Source organism: Dama dama, chromosome 10 (genome assembly GCF_033118175.1).
Source record: "Dama dama isolate Ldn47 chromosome 10, ASM3311817v1, whole genome shotgun sequence".
NCBI lineage: Eukaryota > Metazoa > Chordata > Mammalia > Artiodactyla > Cervidae > Dama > Dama dama.
The window spans coordinates 4,131,938-4,157,303 of NC_083690.1; the positions used below are offsets into that span (position 1 = coordinate 4,131,938).

A 25,366-nucleotide genomic window follows, 5' to 3' on the forward strand; every position below is an offset into this window, starting at 1 on the left:
ATTTCTTGACCTCTGCGCCAGCCACATAGGTGCTTTGTAGGTTAAGTCCATGTCATAGTGTTCATTTCTGTCTTGTGCACGCTTCTGTATATACGCTATACTTCACCCTGGCCTGTGGCTTTGTTTGCTTGTTTGTCTTTTGGACTGCCATGCTGCCCGGCTTGTGGGATCTTAGTTTCCTGACCGGTGATCAAACCCGGTCCCAAAGCAGTGAAAGCACTTAACCGCTGGACCACCAGGGAATAAGAATCTTATCCCGGCATAAAATTTTTTTGTTTGTTTTTTAATAATCCAACAGGTGTGAGGAGGAGTTAATAGAAGTCAACTTTGCACAGTGCAAGTGTCTGGGGCTGACAGAGGAGTCCCAGAGGAGGCAGAGGCAGGGATCTGGGCTAAAGAGCTGCCACGTAGAGGCCCGAGGGGGTGACCTGAGGGGCCTTTAGCACAGCTGCGTGTTCAGAAGATGTCTGACCCGCAGGCACCGGGCCTCTCCTTCAACTGGCCTCCCCCAGATTCCCACCAGGCAAGCGGTGCTGCTTCGAGAGGCTGGCGGGAGCCTCTTGACCCAGGCTGTGCCGTTTTAGGCGACACACTTCCTACACCCCAGCTGTCACCCTGCCCTGGGCTCCCAGCTCTGGCCCCTCAAAGTTGCGCCTCTATTCAGAGGCTGGGCCGTGTGTGTCCCCCACTTCTGGGAGCAAAGAGGAGCCCAGACCCTGGTTCTGCCAGGGGCTCTCATGCTCTCAGGCTGCCCTGCCAGGCTGGGGCTGGGGCTGAGCTCCGGGGCCTGGCCGAGCTGTGCTGGGGGCAGGGCTGGTAGTGGCATTGCTGGGGCCAGGGTTCCAAGCTGGGCCAGGCTCTGGTCCCAAGCGGAGTCGGTTGGCCCCAGGCCCCAGACTGTTTGGCGTTTTCCGCAGGCTCACGCCAGCACCCAGGCAGCCTGGCAGTGGTGGCAGGCCCCGGCTTTCCCTCTGGCAGTGGCCAAGCTGGCAGCCGGCCTGTACCCCCTACGGGGCCCCTCCTGGTCTCCCTGCCCGCCTCCTACTGGGCCAAGCTTCCCTGGCGCCCAGCAGGGTGGGCCTTGTGTCTGGGTCTGTGCAGGGGGCCCTCAGCTCTCCCGGGTCTGAGGCAGAGGCCTTGGGCCCAGACTGGCATGAGGTGGGCAGACAGCAATGTGATGACTGGGGTAAGAGGGTCTGCTGCCCTGGTGTGTGTGGGTGAGCAGACGGTGGAGGCCTGTGGGCTGTCTGCCTTCAAACCCCAGCCCCGTGCTTGGCTGTACGGTCTGGGCCCAGTCCCTTCTCTCTGCCTCTGTTTCCCCATCTGTAAAATGGGATAAGAAGTAGCGCCCTCATTTTAGAGGAGAGTGAACAGACACAGGGAAGTGGGCTTTCTGCTCAAGCTTCCCAGCCAGAAGGAGCTGGTATGAGAACCTGGTCTGAATCTGAACCCAGCACCCAGGCTGCTGATCACAGGCCACTTAGCCACCCTGCATGAGCGGGCCAGGGAGGCGGTGCCTGCTGCCATGGGCCGAGCAGGTGGCCTGGCAGGAGAGTAGACTGCCACAGCTGCCCTGGGCTCTCGGGAGTGGTTGGGGCCAGGGACCAGCCCTGAGCCTTCCCAGCCTCCAGGACTCCAGGTCACAGACGCCTGTCCCTGGCAGGGCAGTAGGTGGGCCTGTGGGGTGCTGGGCTGGGGCGCCTGGCTGAGGGGATCGTGTTCACAGGGGGGTCTGTGGGGGGGGAGGTGGGTGTCACAGGCATGGTCACACCATGTGTGCACTCATGTGCGCGTGCCCCAGGGGTGCCGGCCCTTGTGTGTGGGGAGAGTGAGCAGCAAGGGTGCAGGGTGTGTGGGGGAGGCAGAGATGGGGTGCTGGGAGCACCACCAGTGAGGAGGACCTGGAAGAAGCCCACCCTCCACTACGGCTGAGCCCGGCCCCCTTGTCATGGGCTCAGAGGCCTCACCCCAAAAAGCACCCCCTCCACCGTGGCCCACTCCTCACTGTAGCCCCTCTCTACGCCCCACCCTGCCAGGCTGCCTAGTGTAGCCGGCTGGACTCTGGACTCCTCAGCTCGAGATGCCAGGAGGGGCTGGCTGGGCAGGGGGCAGGCCAGCAGACAGAGAGTGGAGCCTTCGGGACTAAGGTCCAGGGACCCTGAGTCACCGCTGTCCCCCTCCAGCCCAGTGGGGGCCCACAGGAGGAGGGGGGACTGGGGTCTAGACCCCCCATGCCTGGCATGTCTCAGGCCTGCCAATCCCGGCCTCCAGGACTCAGCTCTCCACCAGGCCCCCTCCCCGGGCCCCAGCTCCAGGCTCATCCACCGCAAGGCAACCTTCTTGCACCTCTGTGTCCCCTGCAGCTTAAGCAGCTCCCCCAACCCAGATTCTCTCCCTAAAGTCAGAGTCAGTGCCGATGGAGCAGAGCAGGAGACGGAGGTGAAGCTGGGGGCGGGGTGGGGGGGGCTCATGCAGCAGATGGGCCCCTGCCGAGCCTTCGAGAAACTAAATTGGGATGAGTGCATGTCACCCACCCCGTGTGTCACTGTCCCTCGTGAAAGGGAGGCTCAGGCCCACGCTTGCCAATCCGGGCTCAGCTGGGGGCAGAGACACTCGGCGTCTCCTGGTGTGGTCACTGCCTGGTGTCTCCAGGATGAGATGGAGTGGACTCATCACGCACACGTCCGCTTGTGGGAGAGTGATGAGGTCCTGATGTGCTACCCTGTTCCTGGGCCACTTGCCCCTGTAACACTGCCTCTTTGCTGTAACACACTAACTCATTCAGAGGGTCCCCTGCCAGCCACACCCACGTTTCTGGGCTTGGCTCTCCTCTCACCCCCAGCTGTGTTTGGGCTGGGCCTGGGGTGCCCACCTGCCCCTCGCCAAGTGGCGGGGGAGCAGCTGAGCCTCCAGGCCTGTTGCCAGGGCCCCAGCCCCTGATAGGGGTGGAGGAGCCTCGGGGGGCTAGGTGGGGGCCTGTCCCGGCTGTCAGCACCCGTGATGGATGAGGGGTGGGGCAGGGAGGAGGCCAGGGCTGATGGCCTGCAGCAGTGGGAGGTTTGGGTTGGCCCCCTGGGGTCTGCCAGCCCTGTGGAGCCCCTGGCCCCCACCCAGCAGGGGTGTTTAAAGGCCCACAGGGTGGTGCCCTCCCACTCTGCCGGCATCATGAGTGCTTGGGCCTTCCCTACAGCCCTTCTCCTGCTCGGCCTGACCTCTGAAAGCCTGCAAGGCGGTGAGCACCGGCGGTGGGGCTGCCGGCCGGTCTGGGGGTGTCGGGGGAATACTGGGCCCCAGAAACAGGGAGCGGAGGGTCTGTGAAGTCTGGGCTAGGGCAGGGTTTGGGAAGGCTGGGGGACAGACACCTGGGACCTGCCCCTTCTCTGTCCCCGGGGTCCCTGCCCTAAGTTGGCACCCGGCTTGCTCCCCTAGGGGTCCCTCCATCGTCTCTGGGCCTGGGGAAAGGTAAGTGGACACTCCAGGCTCTGGGCTCAAGGAAGAGGGTCTGGTCTTTCCCTTGCAGGGGTCTGGGGGTTCTCTGGGGGAACTCCCTGCTCTGGGATCCAGATCTGGGGGCCCCAGAGAAGACAAGGCAGGTGGCCTTGTTCATGTCAGCTCAAGTGTGAGAAACACAGACACCCTGCACCCTTGGAGAAGAATTAAGAGAGGGCAGAACCTCAACTTGTGTGAGGAAAAGAAGCCAGAGGAGGAAGGGCCTGGAGGGGGTGGGGGTGGGGGCAGGTTGCAACAGGAAAGGGAAAGGACCTTACCTGCCGCCATCAGTGAGGTGAGGCAAAGGCCTGGAGGTGGGAAGGTGAGGCAGGAAACGGGGGTGAGCTAGGCGGGGTGTCCCTCCAGGGACCTGGGGCTCCCTCCTGAGAGCTGACACAGCTGAACTGCAGGAGAGCAAGACTGGGGGACTGGGGGGACAAGGAGGATGGGCTTACAGGGGGGCGCTCAAGTAAGGACAGAGGTGAGGGGTGCAGAATACCAGGGATCCGCCCCAGGAGGTGTGGCCCAGAGCCCTCCCTCCTCACCAGGGACCCTTCCGCTCCCTGCCACCAGTCTGCTCACCCTGCAGTGACCCCCGAGGAGCCTGAGGCCGGGGCAGGCGGGTGGGGGGGGGCACCCTCTCACTCTGCAGGGAGCATGCAGACTCAGCTCCTTGCTGCCCCCTAAGTGCCCCCTCCTCCCAACCCCACAGCCTTAGGAGGTTCCAATGGCTATTGATCAGGTACAGCTGGTGGGGGGTGGGCGGGGGGCCCTCTGTGTCCTGGCAATGGGCACCCTCGCTCCTGGCCCCTCCTGCCCCACCCCCACTCACCTCCCCGTTTCCCCCATAGGCTACGGCCCCCGCAGTGGTCTAGGAGCAGCTGAGGCACGGGAAATGGGATTTGGGTCTGGGGGAGGCAGCCATCTCAGAAACACTTGGGGACCCCCGTGCTGCTGCTCCCCCCAGAAACCCACCTGCCGCCCTTCCTGCAGTGTCTTCCTTGTCCTTTCCTCCTTCTCACCACCTCCCGCACCCCCCCAGGACTCCATCAGGAGTCTACCAAGGCCATTCTGGTGTCACGTCACCCAGGACCCACCTGAGGGTTCAACTCTTTCCTTCCCTGCTTGTTCCCTGGTTGCCCGCAGAAGCCAGCTCCAGGGCGAGGCCCCTGGGGCGGCTCTGAGCAGAGGAAGGGAGGAAGGGGCCTGGGCTCGCAGGAGCTCCCCCACCTGCACCCCCACGCCTTCCCCCTTCCTTGGAAGGGACACTGGAGCTGAGTCATCAGGCTCAGAATGGCTGAGGGGTGGGGGGCGTCTAGGGGCTCTCACCGGGTCTCCCCCAGGCTTCTGAAAGGGTATTACACTGCAGAAGCCGGGTGGGCCCGGCCCAGCCCCAGCTCTTCCCCCTCTCCCTGTCTTTCTCTCCCACCCCTCACCTCGCTCTCTTCCCCCAGGGTTCGGGAATGGGCGCGGGCTGGGAGCCCAGCCAGGTGAGTGGAGGGTGGGGAGGGGGACTGGGCTCCCAGGCCTCGGAAGGGAGGGCAGGATGGATGATTCCGGGGGTGGGGGCCAGAGAGGGAGCTGTCAGGTTTGCTGTTTCTGGTGGGGTCCAAGGTGCTGCACCCCCACCCTAAACCTACCCGGTTCATGGTTTACTCTCCCACAGGCCCTCCAGCTCAGAATGGCTACGGAACAGGTAGAGGTGGGGCCAGGATTCTCGGGGCAGCCCGGACACGGGGTGTCCCGAGAGCCTCCCTTGACCCCTGTCTCCTTCTCAGGCATTGGAGGGGGCGCGAAGCCCCGGAAGCCAGGTGAGCCTCACCCTGCCTGACCCTCCCGGCTCTGTGCCAGTTTCTCCTCTCCTCCCTGACCCCCCGGCCCTGTCTCCTCAGGTGTCTCTCCAGGGTTTAGGAACGGGAACGGGCTGGGAGTCGGGACCCTCCCGGGTGCTGCTGCCCAGCCAGGTGAGGTGGGGGAAGGACGGGTGTGGATAGCAGAGAGGGCTGCGAGGGGTACAGCAGGTCACCCTCAGGAGGGGCTTCTCCCCGGCTCCCCCAGGGCAGAGGCAAGGTCCATAAAGGATCCTGTGGTCTTGTTTGGGGAACAGAGAACATGGAGTCGCCCCCCTTCAGCTGGGACCCCAAATGCTCCCCTTTACCTTTCCCTCATGGAGTCCCAGGAAGAGGCTGGGTCCCTGGGTCCCCTCAACCACTGCCCCTCCCCCCAGGCTTTGGAAGGGGGCCGAAACTCCAGCAGCTAGGTGAGCCCCGCTTCCTGACCGTGTGATGGCCCTCAGATCGCCTCCCCAATCCTCCCGCCCGGGCCCGGCCCCTACCCTCTCCACCCTTCCTCTCTGTCCCCAGGATACGGAAATGCGCTGGGAGCTGGTGCCTTCCCGGGGCTGGGAGCCCAGCCAGGTAAGGGCGCCTGGTGCACCGCCCTGGGGTCCAGGGATGGGGGAGGGAGCGCGCGGAGCTGGAATCGGGGAACCCGTCGGGGAGAGAGTAGTGTCGTGCGGGGCTACGGAGGCGCAGCCTGGGGGGAGGGGCGTGGAGCCTCCGCGGCCCGGGGAGCCCCGCCCCCGTCCCGGCGGTCCCCCCACATCCGGGAGTGCGCCCCGACCTGCCCAGCCGTGACTAACGGCCTCACCTCCTGTCCGCAGGATTCGGGGGTCGAAATGGTATCGGTGTTGGGGCTTTTCGCGGGGCAGGTGAGCGGGGGTGGGGGGGGGTGGGGGGGCAGGGTTGCAGGGAAGGGCAGGCCAGGGGGTCCCAGGGTCTCGCCCCCGCTCTTAGGGGAGGGGCTGGCTGGGTCAGCGTCGGCCTGTTTGTCTCTCCCCGGGGCTGGGGTGAGGTCCAGGCTCCCCGGCCCCTCTCTGGGAATAAGTCTCTGAGAACTGTGCTGGGGGTGCCCCGCTCATGGGGTGAGGACACCCCCGGAGATGTGGGCCCACCCCCGGCAGCCCAGACCCCACCTCCCTCTCCCCACAGGCCCCAGGGTTCAGAGTCGTCAGGGATGGGGTTAGGGTTGATGGAGATGGGGGGGAGCTGGTGGGCGGGCTTGGGCTCGGGGTTCACCGCGTCTGGGTCTCTTTCTCAGGAATTGGAGGGGGCGTGAAGCCTCAGAAGCCAGGTGAGCCCCACCCTGTCCCTAGGTCCCTGCCCTTCCCCCCCCCCCCCAGTTGTCCCTCCCCGCCCTTACTCCCTCCTGCTCCATCTCCCCAGGACCCATCGTTGGGAATGGGCTGGGGGCTGGGGCCTTCCCCGGAGCTGGAGCCCAGCCAGGTGAGGGCGCCAGGGCCAAACTGGGGTGCTGGGGAGGAGGGAGGGGAGGGGCTGGGGAGGGCAGAAAACTCGTTTATGGGGGAGAGTAGGGGCTGGGAGGGGTCCACAGGTACGAGGCTTGGGAGGGAGCATGACACCTCAGAAACCAGGTGAGACAGAGACTCGGCCCCTGCCCCTCCCTGCCCTTGTCCCCACCCCAAGTCCTCCCCTGTGTCCCCATCCATGGCTCACAGAGGGTATTGGCGTGGGCTGGGGGCCCAGCCAGGGAGGGAGGCTAGGGCCCAGGCTGCTGGGGGAGAGAGGGGTCACCTCCATGCCCCACTCTGGACTCCTAACAGGGGCCTCTTTGGGGTTCACTCCTTCCACCACCTTTCCCTAGTGCCTGCCTGAGCCCGGCCTTGACTGTGCACTGCAGACCCCATGCCCGTCAGCCTAGGGGCTGTAGGCCCGCTGGGCCGAGTGCCCAAGCCATGCACACTGAGGTCAGGACTTGGTGGAGAACCCACCAAGGGCGGAAAGCCAGAGGGCAGAGCCCAGGGCTGGAGGCCAGGCGGGGCGTGAACCTAGCTGGGGGACTCACCTCTGTGGTTTTAAGCTGGGAGTGAAAGAGCTGGTCTACCTGGAGCAGGAGAACTTGGGGAGGAGGCTGCTGGCATTGCAGGGGGGTTGGGGGGCGCAGCAGTCAGAGTGGGATCAGTGTGGATAAGACCCCAGGAGTCTTCGGGGCCAGAAGGAGGAATGCTGGATCTGGGGTTCCTGTCTCAGCCGCCGCTGTCTCCCCAGCCCTTTTCCTGGCACAGGTCCCCATGGGGACCTCTCTTGTGAACTTACCGAGGCTGGATAGAAGAATTGGGGGGGAGGGCCGGGGTCTAGGGGAGGCCATGGCGGGAGGCTGGGGCTCACCCCCAAGTCAGCATTGTCTGGATTTCCTATGTCCCCCCTCACAGGTCTTGCAGCTCCAAATGGCTTTGGACCAGGTAGAGAGGGGGCCGGGGGAGTTGAGGGGGGAGGCCCGGAGGGGGCGCCCCAGGGTCCCTCACCCGTGGGTCTCTCCTCAGGCTTTGGAGGGGGCGGGAAACCCCAGAAGCCAGGTGAGTCCTGCTCTGCCTTGTCGGCTCTTGGTCTGTCTGTCTGTCTGTCCATCCTCTCTGTATCTGTGCTCCTTTCAAGCCCTGCTTCAGTCTCAGGCCTCTCGCTCCATCTCCCCAGGATTCGGGACCAGGGACGGCACCCAGCCAGGTGAGGCCCAGAGCTCCAGGGCTGCAGGGCTCACCCAGGGGGTGGTGGATGAAGGGGAGGGGGTTGACTCTGGCTCGGATGGAAGACGGGATCCGGGTGGACTCGCTGGACCGTCTCCTCATCCCCAGGCCTTGGAGCAGGAGGGCTGAAACCTCAGAAGCCAGGTGAGACCCGCCGTCCAGTCTGGGGTTCCATTGCAGATACTCATTCGGCAGCCAGGTTGGGGGGCGGCACATTCTGGGGAGGAGGGGCCAGAGGCAGACCGTGCCCCACTGAGAAATCTGGAGCTGGGGCATCCCAGAGAGAGGGCCAGAGAGGGAACAGGCTCTGGAAGTGGCCGCGGGCCATGGTGGCAAGAGCCCGTGCTGAGAGCAGAGCGTGTGGCTGGTGAGGGGATGTCAAGGAGCCCCCCTTCTGCTGGTTGGTGGGGGTGGGGGCAACACCAGCCGGGGGGACCCCAGGCAGGCGGGATGGCTTTCAGGCTTCACAGGGAGGCTGGACACCAGGACGAGGACCTGCCCAGCTGGGGTGGGGTGGGGGGTCCACATCTTGGGGGTCCTCTCCCATCCCCCCCAGACCTTTGAGGGGCAGGATTGATGAGGGATTCAGAGGGGCTCGGAGAGAGCCTCTGAGACCCTGGTTTTGGCCGGGCTCTGTAGGGGGCCACTTGGGCTTGCCTGGTGGCTCAGATGATAAAGAATTTGCCTGCAATGCAGGCGATCTGTGTTCAGTCTCTGGGTTGGGAAGATCCCCTGGAGGAGAAAATGGCAACCCACTCCAGTATTCTTGCCTGGAGAACCCCATGGACAGAGGAGCCTGGTGGGCTACAGTCCATGGGGTCTAAAGAGTCCAAGGTGACTGAGCGACTAACACTTTCCCCCCACCTTAGCCAGGGCCCCAATCTCCTTTCTCACCCCTCCTCCCCCACAGGCCCCCCGGCTAAGAATGGCTACGGAGCAGGTACTGATGGGTTGGGAGAAGCTGGTGTCAGGGTGCTGGAGCTCCGGGGTGGTCCCTCACCTGCTCCCCATTTTCCTCTAGGCTTTGGAGGGGGTGTGAACACTCAGAAGCCAGGTGAGCCTCAGCCCCACCTGTGTCTCTGTCCCCGACCTGGAGTTTGAGGCCCCTTGCCCCCTCACCTCCACCTCCATCTGTCCCCCCAGGATTTGGGAACGGGAACGGCCTGGGAGCTCAGCCAGGTGAGAGTGGTGGGATCTGGAGGCTTCCACATGCCGGTGTCCTTTCCAGGTCTCATGAGGGCAGGGGAATGATTGAGGGGTGCTGGGAGGAAACCCCCAGGATTCCAGCCTTCTGGCTTGACTTCCACCTCAGCCAGACCCCAAATCCGCCCAACTCACCCTTCCTCTCCCCACAGGCCCAGCAATACCACAGGGATACGGAGCAGGTAGGAGCAGAGAGGGCCCTCAGGTGCCCGGGATGGGGACTCTGGGCCCTTCACCTGCTCCCATGTCTTCAGGCTTCGTGGGGAGCATGAAACCCCAGAAGCCAAGGGAGTCCTACCCTGGCCTTGTCTCTATCCATGGACCCCCAGAATCAGAGCGCCCCCACCCCCTGCCTCCTTGCTTGGGGATCTGGGCGTGAGCCTCCCTCGGGCAGGGGACTGGGGGGCAGGGGCTGGGCTCTGAGTAGAGGGCAGATGAGGCTGGCCTCCGAAGCCAGGGGAGGGGGAGACCTCCTGCCTCGTCTCCCTCCTGCTTTGAAGCGGTTCACCTTCAAACACTGCCCGCCACCCCACTTTCCTCCCCAGGATATGGTAATGGGAACGGACTGGGAGCCAGGCCAGGTGAGGGCAGCTGGGCCCAGGGCCTCAGGGGGTGAGGAGGGAGCAGGGACGTGAGAGGTGGGGGCCACAGGGAAACTGAATGTTGGGGCCTGGGGGTCCGGCGAGGCCTAGAGGAGTCCATGTCAGCCCCCCCTGCCTCCCCAGGCCTAGAGGGGGTGGGAAACCCCAGGCATCAGAGGAGAGGAGGACATCCTGGCCCTCCTGGGTCCCTCAGACCCATGACTGCACGGCCTGCTTCACAAGCGGAGGGTGTCCCGGGGGCACCAGGGACCGTGGGAGAGGAGGGGGCAATACCGAGGGGCCCCCCGTGCTGGCCTCACCCCTCAGCCTCACAACTAATCTCATCACCGCCCCCGCCCCCCCCCCCACGCCCCGACTCTGCACAGGCCCTGCGGCTGACAACGGCTATGGAGCAGGTAGGGGGGCCCTGCCCAGGGAGGCCGCGGCGGCCCAGGGGCCCGCACTCACTCTGTGTTTCTCACCAGGCCTGGCGGCCGGCATGAAGCCCCAGAAGCCAGGTGAGCCTGCCTTAGCCGCCTCTCCCCGTCTCCCCAAACCCTGAACTTCCCTGCCTCCTTTCACACGTCCACCTCAATCTCCCCCCCGCCCCCCAGGATTTGGGAACGGCAACGGACTGGGCGTCCAGCCGGGTGAGACTGGCGGGCTCTGGGGTGGAGGTCTTGTGCCTGGGTATCCTCTCCTGCCTCCCTCCAGGCCTCTGAGGGTCGGGATGGGTGATGAGGTCCCCACCGGCCCCCCAGCTCAGAACTGAGGGGTTGGGAGAAGCTGGAGGCTGGGCGAAAAGGAGAGAGGAGGGGGCAAGGGCCTAGACCCTGCTCTGAGGCACCCCTCCTGGGCTCCTTGGAGAGGGTGGCCTTGTAGCAGAGGAGGCGTCAAGTTTTCTGGTCCCTACGCTGGGAGGAAGGGGGACCCAGTTTCCAGCCTCTTGTGCCCCTCAGCCTCTCCCCCCGTCCTCACAGGACCTGCAGCTCCCGTCGGCGATGGCCCAGGTACAGGAGTGGGTGCTGGGGGCAGATGGCGGGATAGAGGCTCAGAGCGGGTCATGGTCCCTCACCTGCTCCCACCTCCTTCTTCTCCAGGAGTTGCTGAGGCCATGAAGCCTCAGAAGCCAGGTAAACCCTCCTTTTCTCTCTACCTGCCCTGTGATCATGTGATTCCTAAGAGGAAACAGGGCTCCCCAGGGGGTGCAGTGGTAAAGAACCCACCTGCCAATGCAGGAGATGCAGGGGACATGGGTTTGAGCCTGGGTAGAGAAGATCCGCTGGAGAAGGAAATGGCATCCCACTCCGGTATTCTTGCCTGGGAAATCCCTTGGACAGAGGAGCCTGGCGGCTACAGTCCATGGGGTCGCAAAGAGTTGTCTATGACTGAGCAAATAACAACACTGGGCTGATGACCCCGTGGAGGCGCTGGGAGTGGCATGCTCAGGGGACGGGAGAAGTTAAGTGCCTGCCTGTGTCTAGTCCCTGCTTTTCTATTATCTAATATTTTCTATTATCTAATAAGTAAGATGTCTCCCTGAGTTCTGTGAGCTGCTCTAACAAATTAATCAAACCCCTCCCCAAGGAGGGGGTTGTGGGAATCTCTGATCTTCAGCCAGCTGGTCAGAAGCACAGGTGACAACTTGGACGGGAACCTGGTGGCCAAAATGTGGGGCGGGGGAGGGTGGGGAGCAGTCTTCTGGGACTGAGCCTGTGACTGTCATCTCCAGGTCGACCATGGCAGGCTCGAGTCACACTGCAGGGCCCCTGGTGCAGTCTGAGAACCGCCCGGTGGCCCTGGGCTTGCTGTCAGGATCAGACCCCGCCTTCTCTCTACGCCCAGAAACCCACTCCTCCTGCCCTTGCTCTTCCTGTAACCCCTGCCTCTGTCTCTCCAGTTTACAGGAATGGGCTGGGAGCTGGAGCCTTCCCAGGCCAAGGGGCCCAGCCAGGTGCGGGACAGGGGCAGGCCTGGAGTTCTGGGGGGTGGGGAGGTGACCCCAGTGGGTGAAGAGCTGGGTCCTGGGGAAAAGGAGGGGTGGAGTGGGGTCCACGTCACTCAGCCTCTGCTGGTCTCCCCGCAGGCCTGGGAGGGAGCGTGAGCCCTCTGAAGCCAGGTGAGTTCATCCCCCTCTCCTCTGCCCCCTCTGAAGTCTCCAGGGCCCTGCCCTCATGCCCCCGCTTCCTCCCAGGATACATGCCGCTGGGGAACGGGCCACAGCTCCTCCCAGGTGAGTCTGGTGGGGGCCTGGGGTCGGGGAGAGTGCTCCTTCCTCAGGGAGGGCTGGTTGGGCCTGAGGTACCCTCTGTCTCCCCACAGGTCTCGGAGTGGGTCTGAAACCTCAGCAGCCAGGTGAGCCCTCCCCTCCCTGTCTTGCACCTCCTCCTGCCTCTCCTTTCAGACCCCCCCCCCCCGCAATGCCCCTCACATCTGTTTTTTCTCTCCAGGATATGGCAACGGCAATGGGCTGGGGGCCCAGCCAGGTGAGGCAGGGGGGAAACAGAGGGAAGTGGGGGGATATTGCTGGGTGATGGGGCAGGGTGGGCAACAACAGGAACCACAGCAGGCAGCTGAGTCCCCTTGTTCCCAGAGCAGACTGACCCATGGGAACTGAGCTTTTTATGACACGGCCACTGTCCCCACCGGCAGCACCTTTCTGCCCTAGAAGCCACCGCAGGCCGTGGCTTGACCAGGCGGAGGCCAGGAGGGCAGCCTGGAGGCGCCGCAGGCCTGGGTCACTGCCCTCTCCCTTCCTCCCCATCTAGGTCCCTGCAGTGGTGGGGTTCTTGCCAAGCCTCCCACTCCAGGGATCCCTTCTGATAAAGGGGGTGGCTGGGGCCTGAGATCCCAGCCCCCTCTCCCAGGGCAGGATGGCAAGTTCCCAGGTCAGTGCCGATTAGGGGGCCTGAGGGGCCATGGTGGGTACTTAGTCCCAGGAGGGGCTGGGGTTGGCTGGGCCACTCAGAAGCCCCCAGGCCTGGTCTCCAGGAAGTCAGTGAAGAAGAGCCTGAGCTCTGGCCCTGAGACCCCGTGTGACTGCCAGCATGACGGCTCCCCCAGGCCCCAGCCCTTCCCCCATGGCTTCCTGAGGCCTTCCCCACCCACCTCGCCACTGGCTCACTCCTGTCCCCTGGCCTTCCTTCTAGTGCCTACTCCGGCCCTCCAGTGGGGACCGAAACCTCAGGAAGCAGGTTTGTGTCTGTCTGCTCCCTCTCCATGTCAGATTATGCCATTCCATCTCCCTTGTTCCCTGGCCTGTCTCAGGTGTTCAGGCGCCTTAAGGCCAGGAAGTCCCTCTCTGAGTCTACCCTTGGCCTCTCATGCTGCTTTCTTACTTCTTGTCTTCGGATTTCCCTTCCCTGGGGATGAGGAGAGCCCCTTCTGCCTCAGAGTCCCCAAGGTCCACACGCGGGCCCCAAGCAGTGAGGGCAAGTCGGGGTCCTCCCCACTCACCTGCATTCCCCTCACAGGGTACCAGCTTCAGAATGGCTACGGACCAGGAGCAGGACTGGGTGAGGAGGCCCTTCCGAGCTTCCCCTTCCCTCCCTCCCTTTCCCCTCCCCTGCCTCCACCTGCCCGGGAAGCCAAGGTTATCTCTGACCCAGCCTCCTCTCCCCCAGGCTTTGGTGGGGGCCTCAGGCCCCAGAAAATCGGTGAGCCCCCTGGGCCCCCATGTTGGGCATGAGTTGCCCCCCCTCATGGCGAGCACGGCTTGTCTGTCTGTGTGTCTGTCTCTGTCTGTACTCACTGGGCTCTCGCGTACTAAGCGCTGGGCCACACGGATGGCGCGAGCCTGTGCGGTGGGTCCTGTCTCAGGTCAGAATAGACTAAGCAGGTGGGGAGGAGGTGCCCGGGGTCGGGGGAGGCATGGCTTCCTGAAGCTGGCCTGTTCCCCTCAGCTGCCTGCAGGGGCAGGATTGTGGGAGGCCCTCTCTAGATTGCCTCTGAGTCAGTCTGTCTGTCTGCGCCCCCCGTCTCTCCGTGAGCAGTTCATCCTGCCCCCCCCGCCCCCCACCCCTCCCCAACCAGCCCCCCTCCCACTGCTTTCCTGCAGGTTTGGGCTACGGCAACGGTGGTCTGAGAGCTGGGGTCTCCCCTGAGGCCCGCCCACAGCCAGGTGCCTGGGGGAGCTGGGGAAGGGGGCTTTGGGCTCGGGGGTGCTCGTGTCTCTGACCTTGTCTTTTGTCCTCCAGGGTTCCCGGGGGCCGATGGCTTTCTGAACGGTGAGTTGGACCCAGGTGACCGAGTGCAAGGGGGTGGGGAAAGGGCTGGTTCTCTCACGGTATGGGGAGGCCGCCCTCGTGCTCCCCAAAGTGGCCACTCCAGGCCCTGGAGGACATGGTAAGACACGCTGAGAGGGCAGAGGGGACCCTAGCAAGGGCGGTGGGGACCAGGCCAGGCAGGCGGGGGGTTTGAGAACCGGGGAGAAGCGGCGCATCCTGGGCACCCAGCTCCAGTGGGCAGCGGTCCCAAGCTGGCTTTCCTCCTCCAGGTCAGGCTGGGGGCCTGAGGGGCTTTCCCTGGCCCTCCCTCGGGCCCTGGGGGGCTGCCTTGAAGCCTAGATACGGGGTTGGAGGCACATACCCAGAGGTCGGGAGTCAACCAGGTAATGGGGTGTGTGGAAGAGTGTTGCTGGGGGGTGTCTGAACTGGGCTCTGGGCCCACCTCACTGCCCTGCAGAGAGGGAGGGGGGCACTCATGGCAGCGGGCGTAGAGGTGGGCAGGAGGAACTCCGTATCCTCACCTCCATCCCTCCCCCAGGGCCCTATGGGCAGCTGAGGCCAGAGCTGGGCCCTGGGCCCTTGGGTGAGTAGGGGTGTCCCAGGGCCTTGGGTAAAGCTGGGGGTGAGCAGAAGGACTTCGAAGTCCTCTGCTGACCCGGGTGCCCTGGCTTGTCTGTGTGCCTTAGGAGGCCCTGAGGTGAAGAGAGGCAGCAATGGCCCGCTGGGAAATGGCTTTGGAGGTGAGAGGGAACTCAGTGCCCTACCCCCAGCCGCCCCATGCCACCATCGTCACCCCTCCAGGCTGCACTGGGGGCAACCCCGACCCATGGGAGGGACAGATAGTGGCTCTCAGGCCACCTGTGGGTGCCTGGTGGGTGGCTGGTCCCAGGTAGAGGGCCCGTGTCCCCCAGGAAGTGAACAGGGGCCAGAACTCAGCTGGGCCCTGCTCTGCCTCTGCCCAGGCCGCTGACTGCTTGGGAAATACTGAGCACCCGAGCACTCCCACTGCCCGTCCTGAGCGCCTCTGCACGCGAGCCTGGTCTTCAGGCAAGGCCGGCCAGACCCTCCGGCTTGGCCTCTGGCTTGGGGTCTCCTGCAGGCTGGAAGTCTCAATAAAGGCAGTGTGCTTCCCTGTTTGCTTCTGTGTGCTGTGTGGGGGGGATCACCAGCTGGGCTGGGGGACCGCCTGGGCCTGCAGCCACCACCCAGCACCTTATTCATTCCTTCCACAAACATCAACACAGCTGTGTGCCAGGGGCTGTGCTCCAGATGGGAGCCGCAGGAGCGCACAACAAACTCAGGCCTGCTCTCGGGGATGACACGTGGTCACAATGTAGAGATGGAGCCTTGTCCAGGTTAGGGGACTTGTGCACTACACACTGAGTGCATGCTCAGTTGAGTCAGTCGTGTCCCACTCTTTGTGACCCCATGGACTGTAACCAGCCAGGCTCCTCTGTCCATGGAATTCTCCAGGCAAGAATACTGGAGTGGGTTGCCATTTCTCCTCCAGGGGATCTTCCCAACCCAGGGATCAAACCCGCATCTCCTGCATTGCAGATGGATTCTTTACCCACTGAGCCACCTGGGAAGCCCACATTATACATTACTTGTGTTTTAATTGATAATTAACTTATTAAAATGATCCACTAAAAATTTCATTTTTCTTAAGCCTTTATACTTGCTTCCAGATATCATTGTATTGATTCATCTTATAATTTGGATGTAAAACTCACTTTCACATTCTTAAATTAATACTCAATTAGATTATAAATTTGTCAGATCAGCATCTCCCTAAATATTTAGCATGCTTTACAAGCCTGATACTCAATTCCCTTAGACACTTCAAATAATTATGCACATAATCTACTTGATCTCTTAACAGGGTTGGGGTGTGTGTGTGTACAAATCCAACCAGCAACTTTCTTCCTAAGCACTTAAGGGGTTCTTGGAAATCAGTCAGACGTTTACTATCTCAGATTACTGAACACTTTCAAACATTTTAAAAAGCTAGTTACTAATCCAGTATCAGTAATCAGTGCTACTGGATTGCTTCCTTTCCTCATCCCATGATTATAAATTTAATCACCCAGAAATGTGGAAGCGAATTTATTCTCCTAGGCTGGGTCCAGACTGGAGGTTGCACAACTGAGGTTTGATCTGCTCTTCTGAACTTTGACCTGGGGCTTAGATGGTCCCAGAACCAGTATCCTTAAGTCTCTGTTCTGAGCTATGCCTCCCCCAGTCTATACCTCTTGCAATCTGGTGAAGTTTTACCTTAACTGAAGAATTTGAGTTGAATAGAGTTGATGGGATTTGCCACCCAGGGAGGAACTCAGATTGTTTTTCTATGGAGTGATTTAAGATAACAGATATAGACAAAAACCTGACTGCAGTATGCACAAGCTTGAGGAGGTTGTGTAAACATTATTGGAATTCCAGCCTGATATCTCTTAGCCTACCTCATTTAATTTGCTCTATTTGAGAATCATCATAGGCTTTTGCTTTTTCATAAAAATATTGATTCTTTGGGCTTCCCTCAAAGAAGCTCAGTCGGTAAAGAGTCTGACTGCAATGCAGGAGACCTAGGTTTGACCCCTGGGTCAGGAAGAGCCCCTGGAGGAGGAAATGGCAACCCGCTCCAGTATTTTTGCCTGGAGAATCCCATGGACAGAGGAGCCTGGCAGGCTGCAGTCTATGGGGTCGCAGGAATCGAATGTGACTGAGCGACTAAGAACACATTGGTTCTTAAAATCTCATCGCGTGGACTTTCCTAGGAGTACAATGGGTAAGAATCCACCACCAGTGCAGGGAGTGCGGGTTCAATCCCTGGCCAAGGAATATTCCACATGCCATAGAGCAACAAAGCCCACGTGCCACGACTACTGAAGCCTGCTCCAAACCTGTGCACCGCAAGGAAGAGTAGCCCAACTCTAGTGCAATTAGAGAAAGACTGCACGCAGCAACAGAGACTCAGTGAAACAAAAAATAAATAGAATTATTTTTAAAAAGTCACTTTGGGGTCACCTCACATCAAGCAACAGTCTGAACTGGTGTAAAAAATAAAGTGAAATTAGGGAAAAACAAGTCATCTTGTGTTTCTCTGCCCTGAGATGTGGAACAAACCACATCATCTCTACTAGAGAACAGGATTAAGAGCAACATCTGGGTAGAGGGGCCACTCAGCACAGTCTCAGAGAGGGCAGTGGGTGCTATCCTTTCTAACCAACCTAGACATGTTCTAATAATTTATTGTCGTTTTATTTGTTTATTTTTGGCTGGGCTGGGTCATCTTTGTTGCAAATGGGCTTTCTCTACTTGTGGCAAGCAGGAGCTACTCTCTGGTTGTGGTGTGTGGTTTCTTGTTGAGGTGGCTTCTCTCACTGTGGAGCCCTGGCTCTAGGGTGTGGGCTTCAGTAATTGTGTCCTGAGGGAGCGAACCAGAGTCCCCTCCATTGACAGGCAAATAACCGCTGGACCACCAGGGAAGACCCTAATATTGTGTGTGTGTGTTTTTTTCCCAAATATTGTTTTAATAAAGATTTCTATATTCTGACTTCGGGCTCCCCAGGTGGTGCAGTGGTAAAGAATCGGCCTGCCAGGCAGGAGTTACAAGAGATGTGGGTTTGATCCCTCGATCGGGAAGATCACCCGGAGATGGAAATGGCAGCCCATTCCAGTATTCTTGCCTGGAAAATTCCATGGACAGAGGAGCCTGGTGGCCTACAGCCCTGTAGATTTCAAGGAGTCAGACACGACTGAGCACCAGCACCAACCTGGTTCCTGGCTGCCTCTTGAACTTCATATTCCGACTTTAAATAGATCGACCATTTTTCCTTTTGTCACCCATTTGTCTTTTATAACCATTCTTAACGTCACCGCAAATGCTACATGTCAAGCTTTGCTATTGAGTTGGTATCTTTTCATCTCTTCTCTGGGCTTCTCTGGTGACTCAAACGGTAAAGAATCTGCCGCAATGTAGCAGACCCGGTTTAGACCCCTGGGTCGGGAAGATCCCCTGGAGAAGAGAATGAGAACCCACTCCAGTATTCTTTCCTGGAGAATTCCATGGACAGAGAAACCTGGGGGGCCACAATCCATGGGGTCGCAAAGAGTCGGACACGACTGAATGACTAGCACACACATGTGCATGCACAGATCACTGGATGGAAATTTTCATGGATCTTGACCCACAAAGAGCATCTCTTAAGGACAAACCCCAAAAGAGGCGATCCATAAGCTCTCTTCTAGGGCTGTCACAGGGGAAGGAGGGCGGGGTGGGGGCGTCGAAGCAGGGGAGATGCAGCGGCTAAGTGGACGCTCAGGCCAGTTGGGGGCGCCCACTGAACATGCAGTGTCTGTTCTCAGGGATAGTGGGGATGGAGCCTGTGGCACCTCGGAGCACTATGATTGGCTGGGGCTGAAGGAGGGGCGGGAAGAAGGACTTGACAGAGAGCGCTACTGTCTCTGATTGGCTGTCAGTGATAGCTCCTGACAGCCGGCGGGAGAAATACATAGGTCGCCGGCGCACTGGCCTTTGATTGGCTGGAGTGCGGCAGCGCACGGCTCCGATTGGCTGGGGCTCTCAGAGCGACGCGTGGCCACCTGCTGGAGGGACAAGGCTTCCGCGAGCTGCGCGCGAGGGACCCTGGCGCGGCTGCTGTGGCCAAGCTGGCTGCCCAGCTTCCCCGTTCCCGCTCGCATCCGCGGCTGGCCCGCGCCCGCGTCCACTCGCGGCTGGGCCGGTCCCGCGTGTCGCTGTCCCTGACCCCGCCGCCCGCGCCGTCCCTGCCGCATCCGCCTTTGCCGGGACTCCCACCGGGCCTGAGCCCTGCCCCGCCGCCGCCGCCCTCGGCGCTCGCCCTGGCCGAGCTGCCGCCGCTGCCTGCACTCCCACTGCGGCCAGCGCCGCCGAGTCCCTGGGGCCCAGGCGCCCACGTGGCGCTGCCGGAGCTGCCGCCCGAGGCCTGCGTGCCCGCGCCACCCGCCGCCGCGCTCGCCCTGCAGGACCTGCCGCGGCTCCCCGCGCCCGCGCCGCCGCCCGCGCACCTGCCACTGCCGCCGCTGCCAGAGGCCGCGGTCGCCGCCACTCCCGGTCCCGTGGGTGCGCGCGGCCGCCCGCCCCTCATCGCCGAGTCGCCCCCGCAGCCGCTGCCGCCGCTGCCTGCACGGCCCTCGCCCTTCAACCTGCTGGCGCCCCCAGTGCCTCGAGACCCCTGGCCACTGCCCGCCTTCCCCCCGCCGCTGCTGCCGCCGCCCCCGCCGCCCTACTTCTTCCTGTCGCCTCCCTGCTGAAGACCCGGCCCTTCCCGCCCAGGAGGGACTGCGGGCGGGTGAGTAGGCAGCCCTGCCTGGACCCAGGGACTGTACCCCTCGCCACCTTCCCCTGGGCAGGTTCAGAAGGCGTGGGTCGGAGCACGGCCTGGGGAGCAGGGCGGGCGTGCCCGGAGCAGCTTAGGTAGGAGAAGGAAAGATCAGGCCTGAAAATAAACTCATTTGAAGATTGGAGCCATTTCTTCCATTTTTTCCTACTGCCTTACAGGAAGCCTCTGGTCTGGTCATTTGAGAATGGAACTAATTCCCTGTACTGATAAACTGGCTGGTGATCTGGGCGGGTGGGGCTGAGGAGCCCCAGCACACAGCTGGAGAAAATGAAAACAAAAAACTTGAAATACTTTTACTAGTGTAGGTAAAATGTCTCATTTTCTCTTGTAAAATAAAAGGTTTGAATACTATCACTAAAGTCCTCTGCTCAAGTTTGTATGGCTTCGTGGAAACTCAGACATGCCTTCCAAGTCTTAAGAAGTCAAACTTTCAGCTGAAATAGATCCTAGGGTCCCTTGGGCCTGGGAGCACCAGGAAACCAGTGGTGCTGATGGACAATCGATACTGGGCCTTGGAACAGGAGTGTCACATGCAAGGGCTGTGAAGTCACACCCACAGGATAGGAAAGCTCCCAGGGTGAGTCATGAGAGGAAGCCCCTGTCCTCTCCCCATCTTTACCACCCCCTTCCGTCCGCCTTCTCCCCAGTGTGTACAGCACAGAATAAAGTTCCCTTTGTTACTCAGGTAGCTTGGGCTCAGGTAACCAGGCAGACGCCCTATCTCAATGGGCTCTTCTACAGCAGATCAGGAGTGGTATCAGGAAGCCAACTTGACCTCGGGGGACCTCTGAGAGCCTGGGACCCAGGAGCAAGAAAGGAAGTGGATGAGTTTCCCGAAACTGCTGTAGCAAACCACCACAAACTGGGTGACTTAAAATAGGAGTTTATTCTCTCCTGGTTCTGGAAGCCAGAAGTCCAAAATCAGGATGTCCCCAGGCCACACTCCCTCCCAAGGGTCTAGGGTAGGATTCTTCCTTGACGTTCAGTTTCTGGCAGTTCCAGGTGTTGCTTGGTTTGTGACTCCATCACTCCAGTCTCTGCCTCCATCTTCACATGACCTTCTCCCTTGTATCTATATCTCATATCTCCCCCCATCTTATTTCTCTTATGTCACTTGCCATTGAATATAGGGCCCACCCTAAGTCCAGAATGATTAAGGATTAAGGAATTAAGGATCTTAAGACATTCCAGAGCTTAGGTTGTTGTTCAGTTGATAAGTCGTGTCTGACTCTTTGGGACCCTGGGGACAGCAGCATGCCGGGCTTCCCTGTCCATCATCTCCCGGACTTTGCTCGAACTCATGTCTATTGAGTTGGTGATGCCATCCAACCATCTCATCCTCTGTCGTCCACTTCTCCTGCCTTCAATCTTTCCCAGGGCTTGGGAGCCACCCTCATCTATACAGGCAGCGTCCTTGCGCTGTGGGGCTGACCCACCTGCTGTGCTGTCTTTCAGTTTCCCTAAACCATGTTTTAGGCTCTATCCTTTGCTAAACCTGAGACTTGGGTGCCCTTGGAGTCCCTGAGCAGGACCCAAAGGACCTAGTGTCTTGATTAAGCTCTCAGTGAGTGAAAGTTGCTCAGTCGTGTCCGACTCTTTGCGAGTCAGATTTGTGAACTCTTTGTGAGGGAATTCTCCAGGCCAGAATACTGGAGTGGGTAGCCTTTCCCTTCTCCATGGGATCTTCCCAACCCAGGTCTCCTGCATTGCAGGCAGATTCTTTACCAGCTGAGCCACAAGGGAAGCCTCAGTGACGAATGAAAAAAATAGACTGACTTTCCCCTGAGCTGAATGCTGGCCCAGTTCCCATGGGTGCCAGCTCACTGCTTCCTCTACCCACTTTGTGTCCTATAGCCCTCCTGCCCTCTGAGCCAAGACTCAGACAGTGAACAAGGACAAGACAATGTGGGCTCCTAAAGAAGACAACATTCTCAGAGCTTCAGATGGATAACTGCTGCTGGTGGAAAGCTGACAAATATGACTGATAATAAAGTTAATTGTTACCCAGTCAATGGAGTTGGCACAGGTTTACAAGTGAAACTGTCATTATGCTCACACATACACACATACACACACACAGTCAATACCTCCAATAAATCCTAAGATATGCAGGGCACATGGGGCCCGGGCCAGTGGCCCTGGAGTTCAGCAGGGCAGGCTTTTCTCTTTGGTTTATAGCCAGGTGACACGGAGATTAGGCAGTTGTGAATTTACCCAGCGAGACCTGGGTGGTGTTGACACTAGATCTAACCCAGAGTCCACTGATCTGTAAATGGCAAGCCAACACAGCCCTTTCTGCAACAGGGACACATGCTTGCATGCTAAGTCACTCAGTCATGTCCACCTCTTTGCAACCCCATGAACTGGGCCCTGCCAGGCTCCTCTCTCCATGAGATTCTCCAGGCAAGAATACTGGAGTGGTTACCATTTCCTTCTCCAGGGGATATTCCCAACCCAGAGATGGAACCCCAGTGTTTTTTGTCTCCTGAATTGTCAGGCAGGTTCTTTATCACTGGCGTCACCTGGGAAGCCTTGCTACAGGAACGCAGACACTGAAAGTGAACCCAGGTGGAGGGTGGCTTCCCGCATAGTCAGATGCAGGGGGATGGTTTTAGGGAGACCCGGCCGGCCGTGGACAGAGGGCACTGCCTTCAGGAAAGGCGCACCAGGACGCCCGGGAAGTTCAGCAATGCTGGGCACGGAGCCGGTGGCTTTGATGTCCATCTGGGGTTGCACCAGGCTTGTCCTTTTTCCCATGTGTTCTCTTGGCCAAGTTCCTTTGCTCTCTGAGCTTCCTTCCCTGTCTATAAAATGGGGATGTGAACTCAGGAGAATTATTACCGGGATGTCAATTTCCTCTGCTCCTTATGGTTCAGCAGCTGGGGGCTTTCTGCCTGTATATCGGGGACTCAGGAAATGGGTGACGCAGCCTCTGGGGTTGTTCTGCAGCCCCCATAGCCACCTCCTGACCCCTGGTGGCTCTGGTCAGTCCCCCCTCTTTTGTCCTGTTCCCCTGTGAGGGGATCGAGATGGACTCTAGGGTTGGCGCTGACCCTTCCCCCTTCACCTCCATCTAAGCTGAGCCCCCGTCTCTTGGGCCCACCTGAGCCTCCCGCCCCTCTGCCCTCCCAGAGAGAACAAAGGTTCGATTTCGTTCTTTCACTCCTCAGTTTCTTCCCCCCTCCTCCCTGCCCCCCACCCCCTCTACTGCTGGGAAGGCTTCCCTCCCACTTCTCACCCAGGAGGCGGCGATTGCTGGGGACTCAGTAAATTGTCATTGAGATGGTAACTTCACGGTGGGGGTGCTGGTCTCTCCCTAACAATGGCCTTCCAACTCGAGTCCCGGCCCCTCCATAGACCTCAACTTTTAACCCTTCAGTTCCCAGATCCTTCTGAATCAAGGTTGACCAGAAAACCCTAGAGAGGGCCCGGGGCCTCCTAGCTGCAGCCTAAGGAGGGCTGAGGGCTGAAGGTGGGCAGCACATTCCAGCCCCGGTGCCCTGGGGCTCTGTCCTCCCCCTCCCCCCCACCCTGGGACCGTGGGCTCCTCCTAGTTCTCTGACAAATGTCCCCACGTTGACTCCCCCTCCGAGCTGTGGGAGTTGGTGCCTTATCAGGAGGGAGAGGAGCGGGAGATGTGCGGGAAGTGTTGGGATTGGTCTCTGGGGGCAACGGTGAGAGGGGGTGTCTTCATCCCCTGAGCGCCCACCTCCCACGAGGCTGCGCAAGGGGCAGTGTAGAAGGTAGATGATGGGATCTAGGAAACCTAGAGGCCGCTTAGTGCCATCTCTGGGCACCAGCTTACCTGGTGTGTGCACTGCCCCCACTAGGCCCCGTCGCAATGTCGGGGGTGGGGTGGGCAGGCGGGCAGGGTAGAGCCGCCGGTAGACTTGGTGGGCCTTGAAAGCAAGGCCTCCCTGGTGCTTCTTCCCCGGGCTTCCCCGGTGACTTAGACAGAAAAGAATCTGCCTGCAATGCAGAAGACCCAGGTTCGATCCCTGGGTCGGGAAGATCCCCTGGACGATGAAATGGCAACCCACTCCAGTATTCTTGCCTGGAGAATCCCATGGACAGAAGAGCCTGGAGGGCTACAGTCCACGGGGTTGCACAGAGTTGGACATGACTGAACGACTAAAACAGTAAAGCCAGGCCTGACTGCAGGCTGACCCACTGTCCCTGTCCCCCCTACCCTGATGCAGGACTCTGCTCAAACTAGTAATTACCAGGCAAATCAAGATGAGCTGGTGGCTTATACCCTAAGCCAGAGGCAGACTGTCTCCAGGCCTGGAGAGAGAAAAAGCCCCAGGCTGCGGCTGCCCAGGGTGGGAAGCCTTTTGTACGCGGGTCGGTGGGCCCTCCTGAGAACAGGGCGGCAGGCTGCCGCCTGACACCTACCCAAACCTGTGTGACTGGATTCCTGGCAGCCCCGGAGGGAGCCCACTGAAGGCTTGCCTCTATTTGTCCTTCTTCTTTCTCCACATCCCCCCTTCCCTCATGAAATGTGAGTCCTCAGGGGCCTGAACGAGCTGGACAACCCACCCTTGCCTCCCCCTGCTCATCCCAGCCAGCAGGGAGCTCTGGTCATTTCCCAGCCTTTGCATCAGCACCCTCCTCCCCGTTCTCAGGCCAGGGCCACCAGGCAGGCCGATACTCTGCTCCCCTCTGGGGAGGGTCTCTGCCCCTCTCTGGGGAGGCTCCCTGGCCACTGGAGTCCACCTGTCAGACCCTCTGATTGGCACTGGCCTCAGTCTCTCCACCTGCAATGCGGGAGGCCTGGGTTTGATCCCTGGGTTGGGAAGATCCCCTGGAGAAGGGAATGGCTACCCACTCCAGTATTCTGGCCTGGAGAATTCCATGGACTGGATAGTCCATGGGGCCTCAAAGCGTTGGACAGGACTGAATGATTTTCACTTACTGTCTCTCCATTTAAGGGGGAGGGGTTCTCCTGCTTTTCTAGGGGTGCCCATCCCCTTACAGATCTGATCAAGATATAAACCTCTTTTCCAAAAAACTGCTAAAAGCTGTTCCCAGAGCATTGCAGCCACTTGAAGTTAGAATTCTTTACAAATGCAGCCCCTCTGGGCGGAAGAGGAGGACGATGAGGGGACGACCCCTCCCTCAGGGTCACCGAGTGGAGCAGCGACTAGGTGTGCGGGGGTGGGGGGGGTGGGGGGGCGGGGGTGGTGGTGGTGCCCTCCCATCCCTGCCCCCACAGGCCAGATGAGCTCCAGCTTCCTCAGGGGGAGTGGGGGGAGGGGAGAGGTTCTCCCTCCGGAGTCCTCCCCATCACCCTGGAGATGGGAGTTTTCATCAGCCCCCCAACTCCCTTTCCATACAATAAAGCTTAGTGCTTGGCACTGATGGAGGGGCTTGAAGGAGCTCATGCCTCCCCCCACAATGAGGGGCTGCTGTTTGTGGGTCCTGTGAGATTTCTCAAAGGGGCCTTTGACCCAAGGGGGCTTGACCTTCTATGAATTTGCTCCTGGCCGGGGAGGTGGGTGGGGTGGTGGGGGGGTGGGAAGGACTTGAGCTATGGTCTTCGTGACCCCAAGGCTGGGCTGTTCCCACAAGGGGAGTCCTGGGCTCTGATGGGGTCTTCAGGAAGGGGTTGTGCGTCCTGAGTTCTTCGAGGCAGGGCTCAGGGACTCCCAAGTCACCTGGGCCTCACCCTCCTCGCCCTCCCCTGCGATGTCTCCCCAAATAGAGCCGGGCTGTACCCCAACCTAGGGCTCACCCCCTGCTACTCTCCCCTTCCCCCACCTTCACAAGAGGCTCTTTATCCCCCGGCCCCATGATACCCTCACCCACTCAGCTCAGCCCCCGGTGGCAGCAACAGGGGTGGGAAAGGCACACCTGAGCTGAAGTCAAGGGGAGGTTGGTTTTCTAGGCCGTTGCCTGGGTGATGCCACCTGAGCTGGGCGCCAGGCACCTGTCGCCAGGGGA

At 60.4% G+C, this 25,366-nt stretch overlaps 1 protein-coding gene across 1 annotated transcript; it reads left to right on the forward strand.

Moving 5' to 3' along the window:
• The first annotated feature begins 3,165 nt into the window (after positions 1 to 3,165).
• Positions 3,166 to 15,178, forward strand: GREP1 (glycine rich extracellular protein 1). Its single transcript, XM_061153880.1, has 38 exons — positions 3,166 to 3,232; positions 3,430 to 3,462; positions 4,944 to 4,979; positions 5,156 to 5,185; positions 5,268 to 5,300; positions 5,382 to 5,453; positions 5,853 to 5,906; positions 6,152 to 6,199; positions 6,589 to 6,621; positions 6,714 to 6,773; positions 7,721 to 7,750; positions 7,832 to 7,864; positions 7,983 to 8,012; positions 8,141 to 8,176; positions 8,943 to 8,972; positions 9,054 to 9,086; positions 9,176 to 9,211; positions 9,388 to 9,417; positions 9,781 to 9,816; positions 10,203 to 10,232; positions 10,302 to 10,334; positions 10,431 to 10,466; positions 10,797 to 10,826; positions 10,917 to 10,949; positions 11,717 to 11,770; positions 11,903 to 11,935; positions 12,011 to 12,049; positions 12,139 to 12,171; positions 12,267 to 12,302; positions 12,966 to 13,010; positions 13,290 to 13,331; positions 13,440 to 13,472; positions 13,874 to 13,936; positions 14,013 to 14,042; positions 14,312 to 14,425; positions 14,581 to 14,625; positions 14,729 to 14,782; positions 15,005 to 15,178. The coding sequence occupies exons 1-38, from the start codon at positions 3,166 to 3,168 to the stop codon at positions 15,010 to 15,012; spliced, it is 1,551 nt and encodes a 516-aa protein (XP_061009863.1). The 3' UTR covers positions 15,013 to 15,178.
• The last annotated feature ends 10,188 nt before the right edge of the window (positions 15,179 to 25,366 follow it).

Coding starts and splice junctions, on each gene's coding strand:
- GREP1 (XM_061153880.1), top strand. CDS start 3,166: ATGAGTGCTTGGGCCTTCCCTACAGCCCTTCTCCTGCTCGGCCTGACC. Junction 8,177..8,942: donor GCTGAAACCTCAGAAGCCAG/GTGAGACCCGCC, acceptor CCTCCCCCACAG/GCCCCCCGGCTAAGAATGGC. Junction 11,771..11,902: donor AGGCCAAGGGGCCCAGCCAG/GTGCGGGACAGG, acceptor GTCTCCCCGCAG/GCCTGGGAGGGAGCGTGAGC.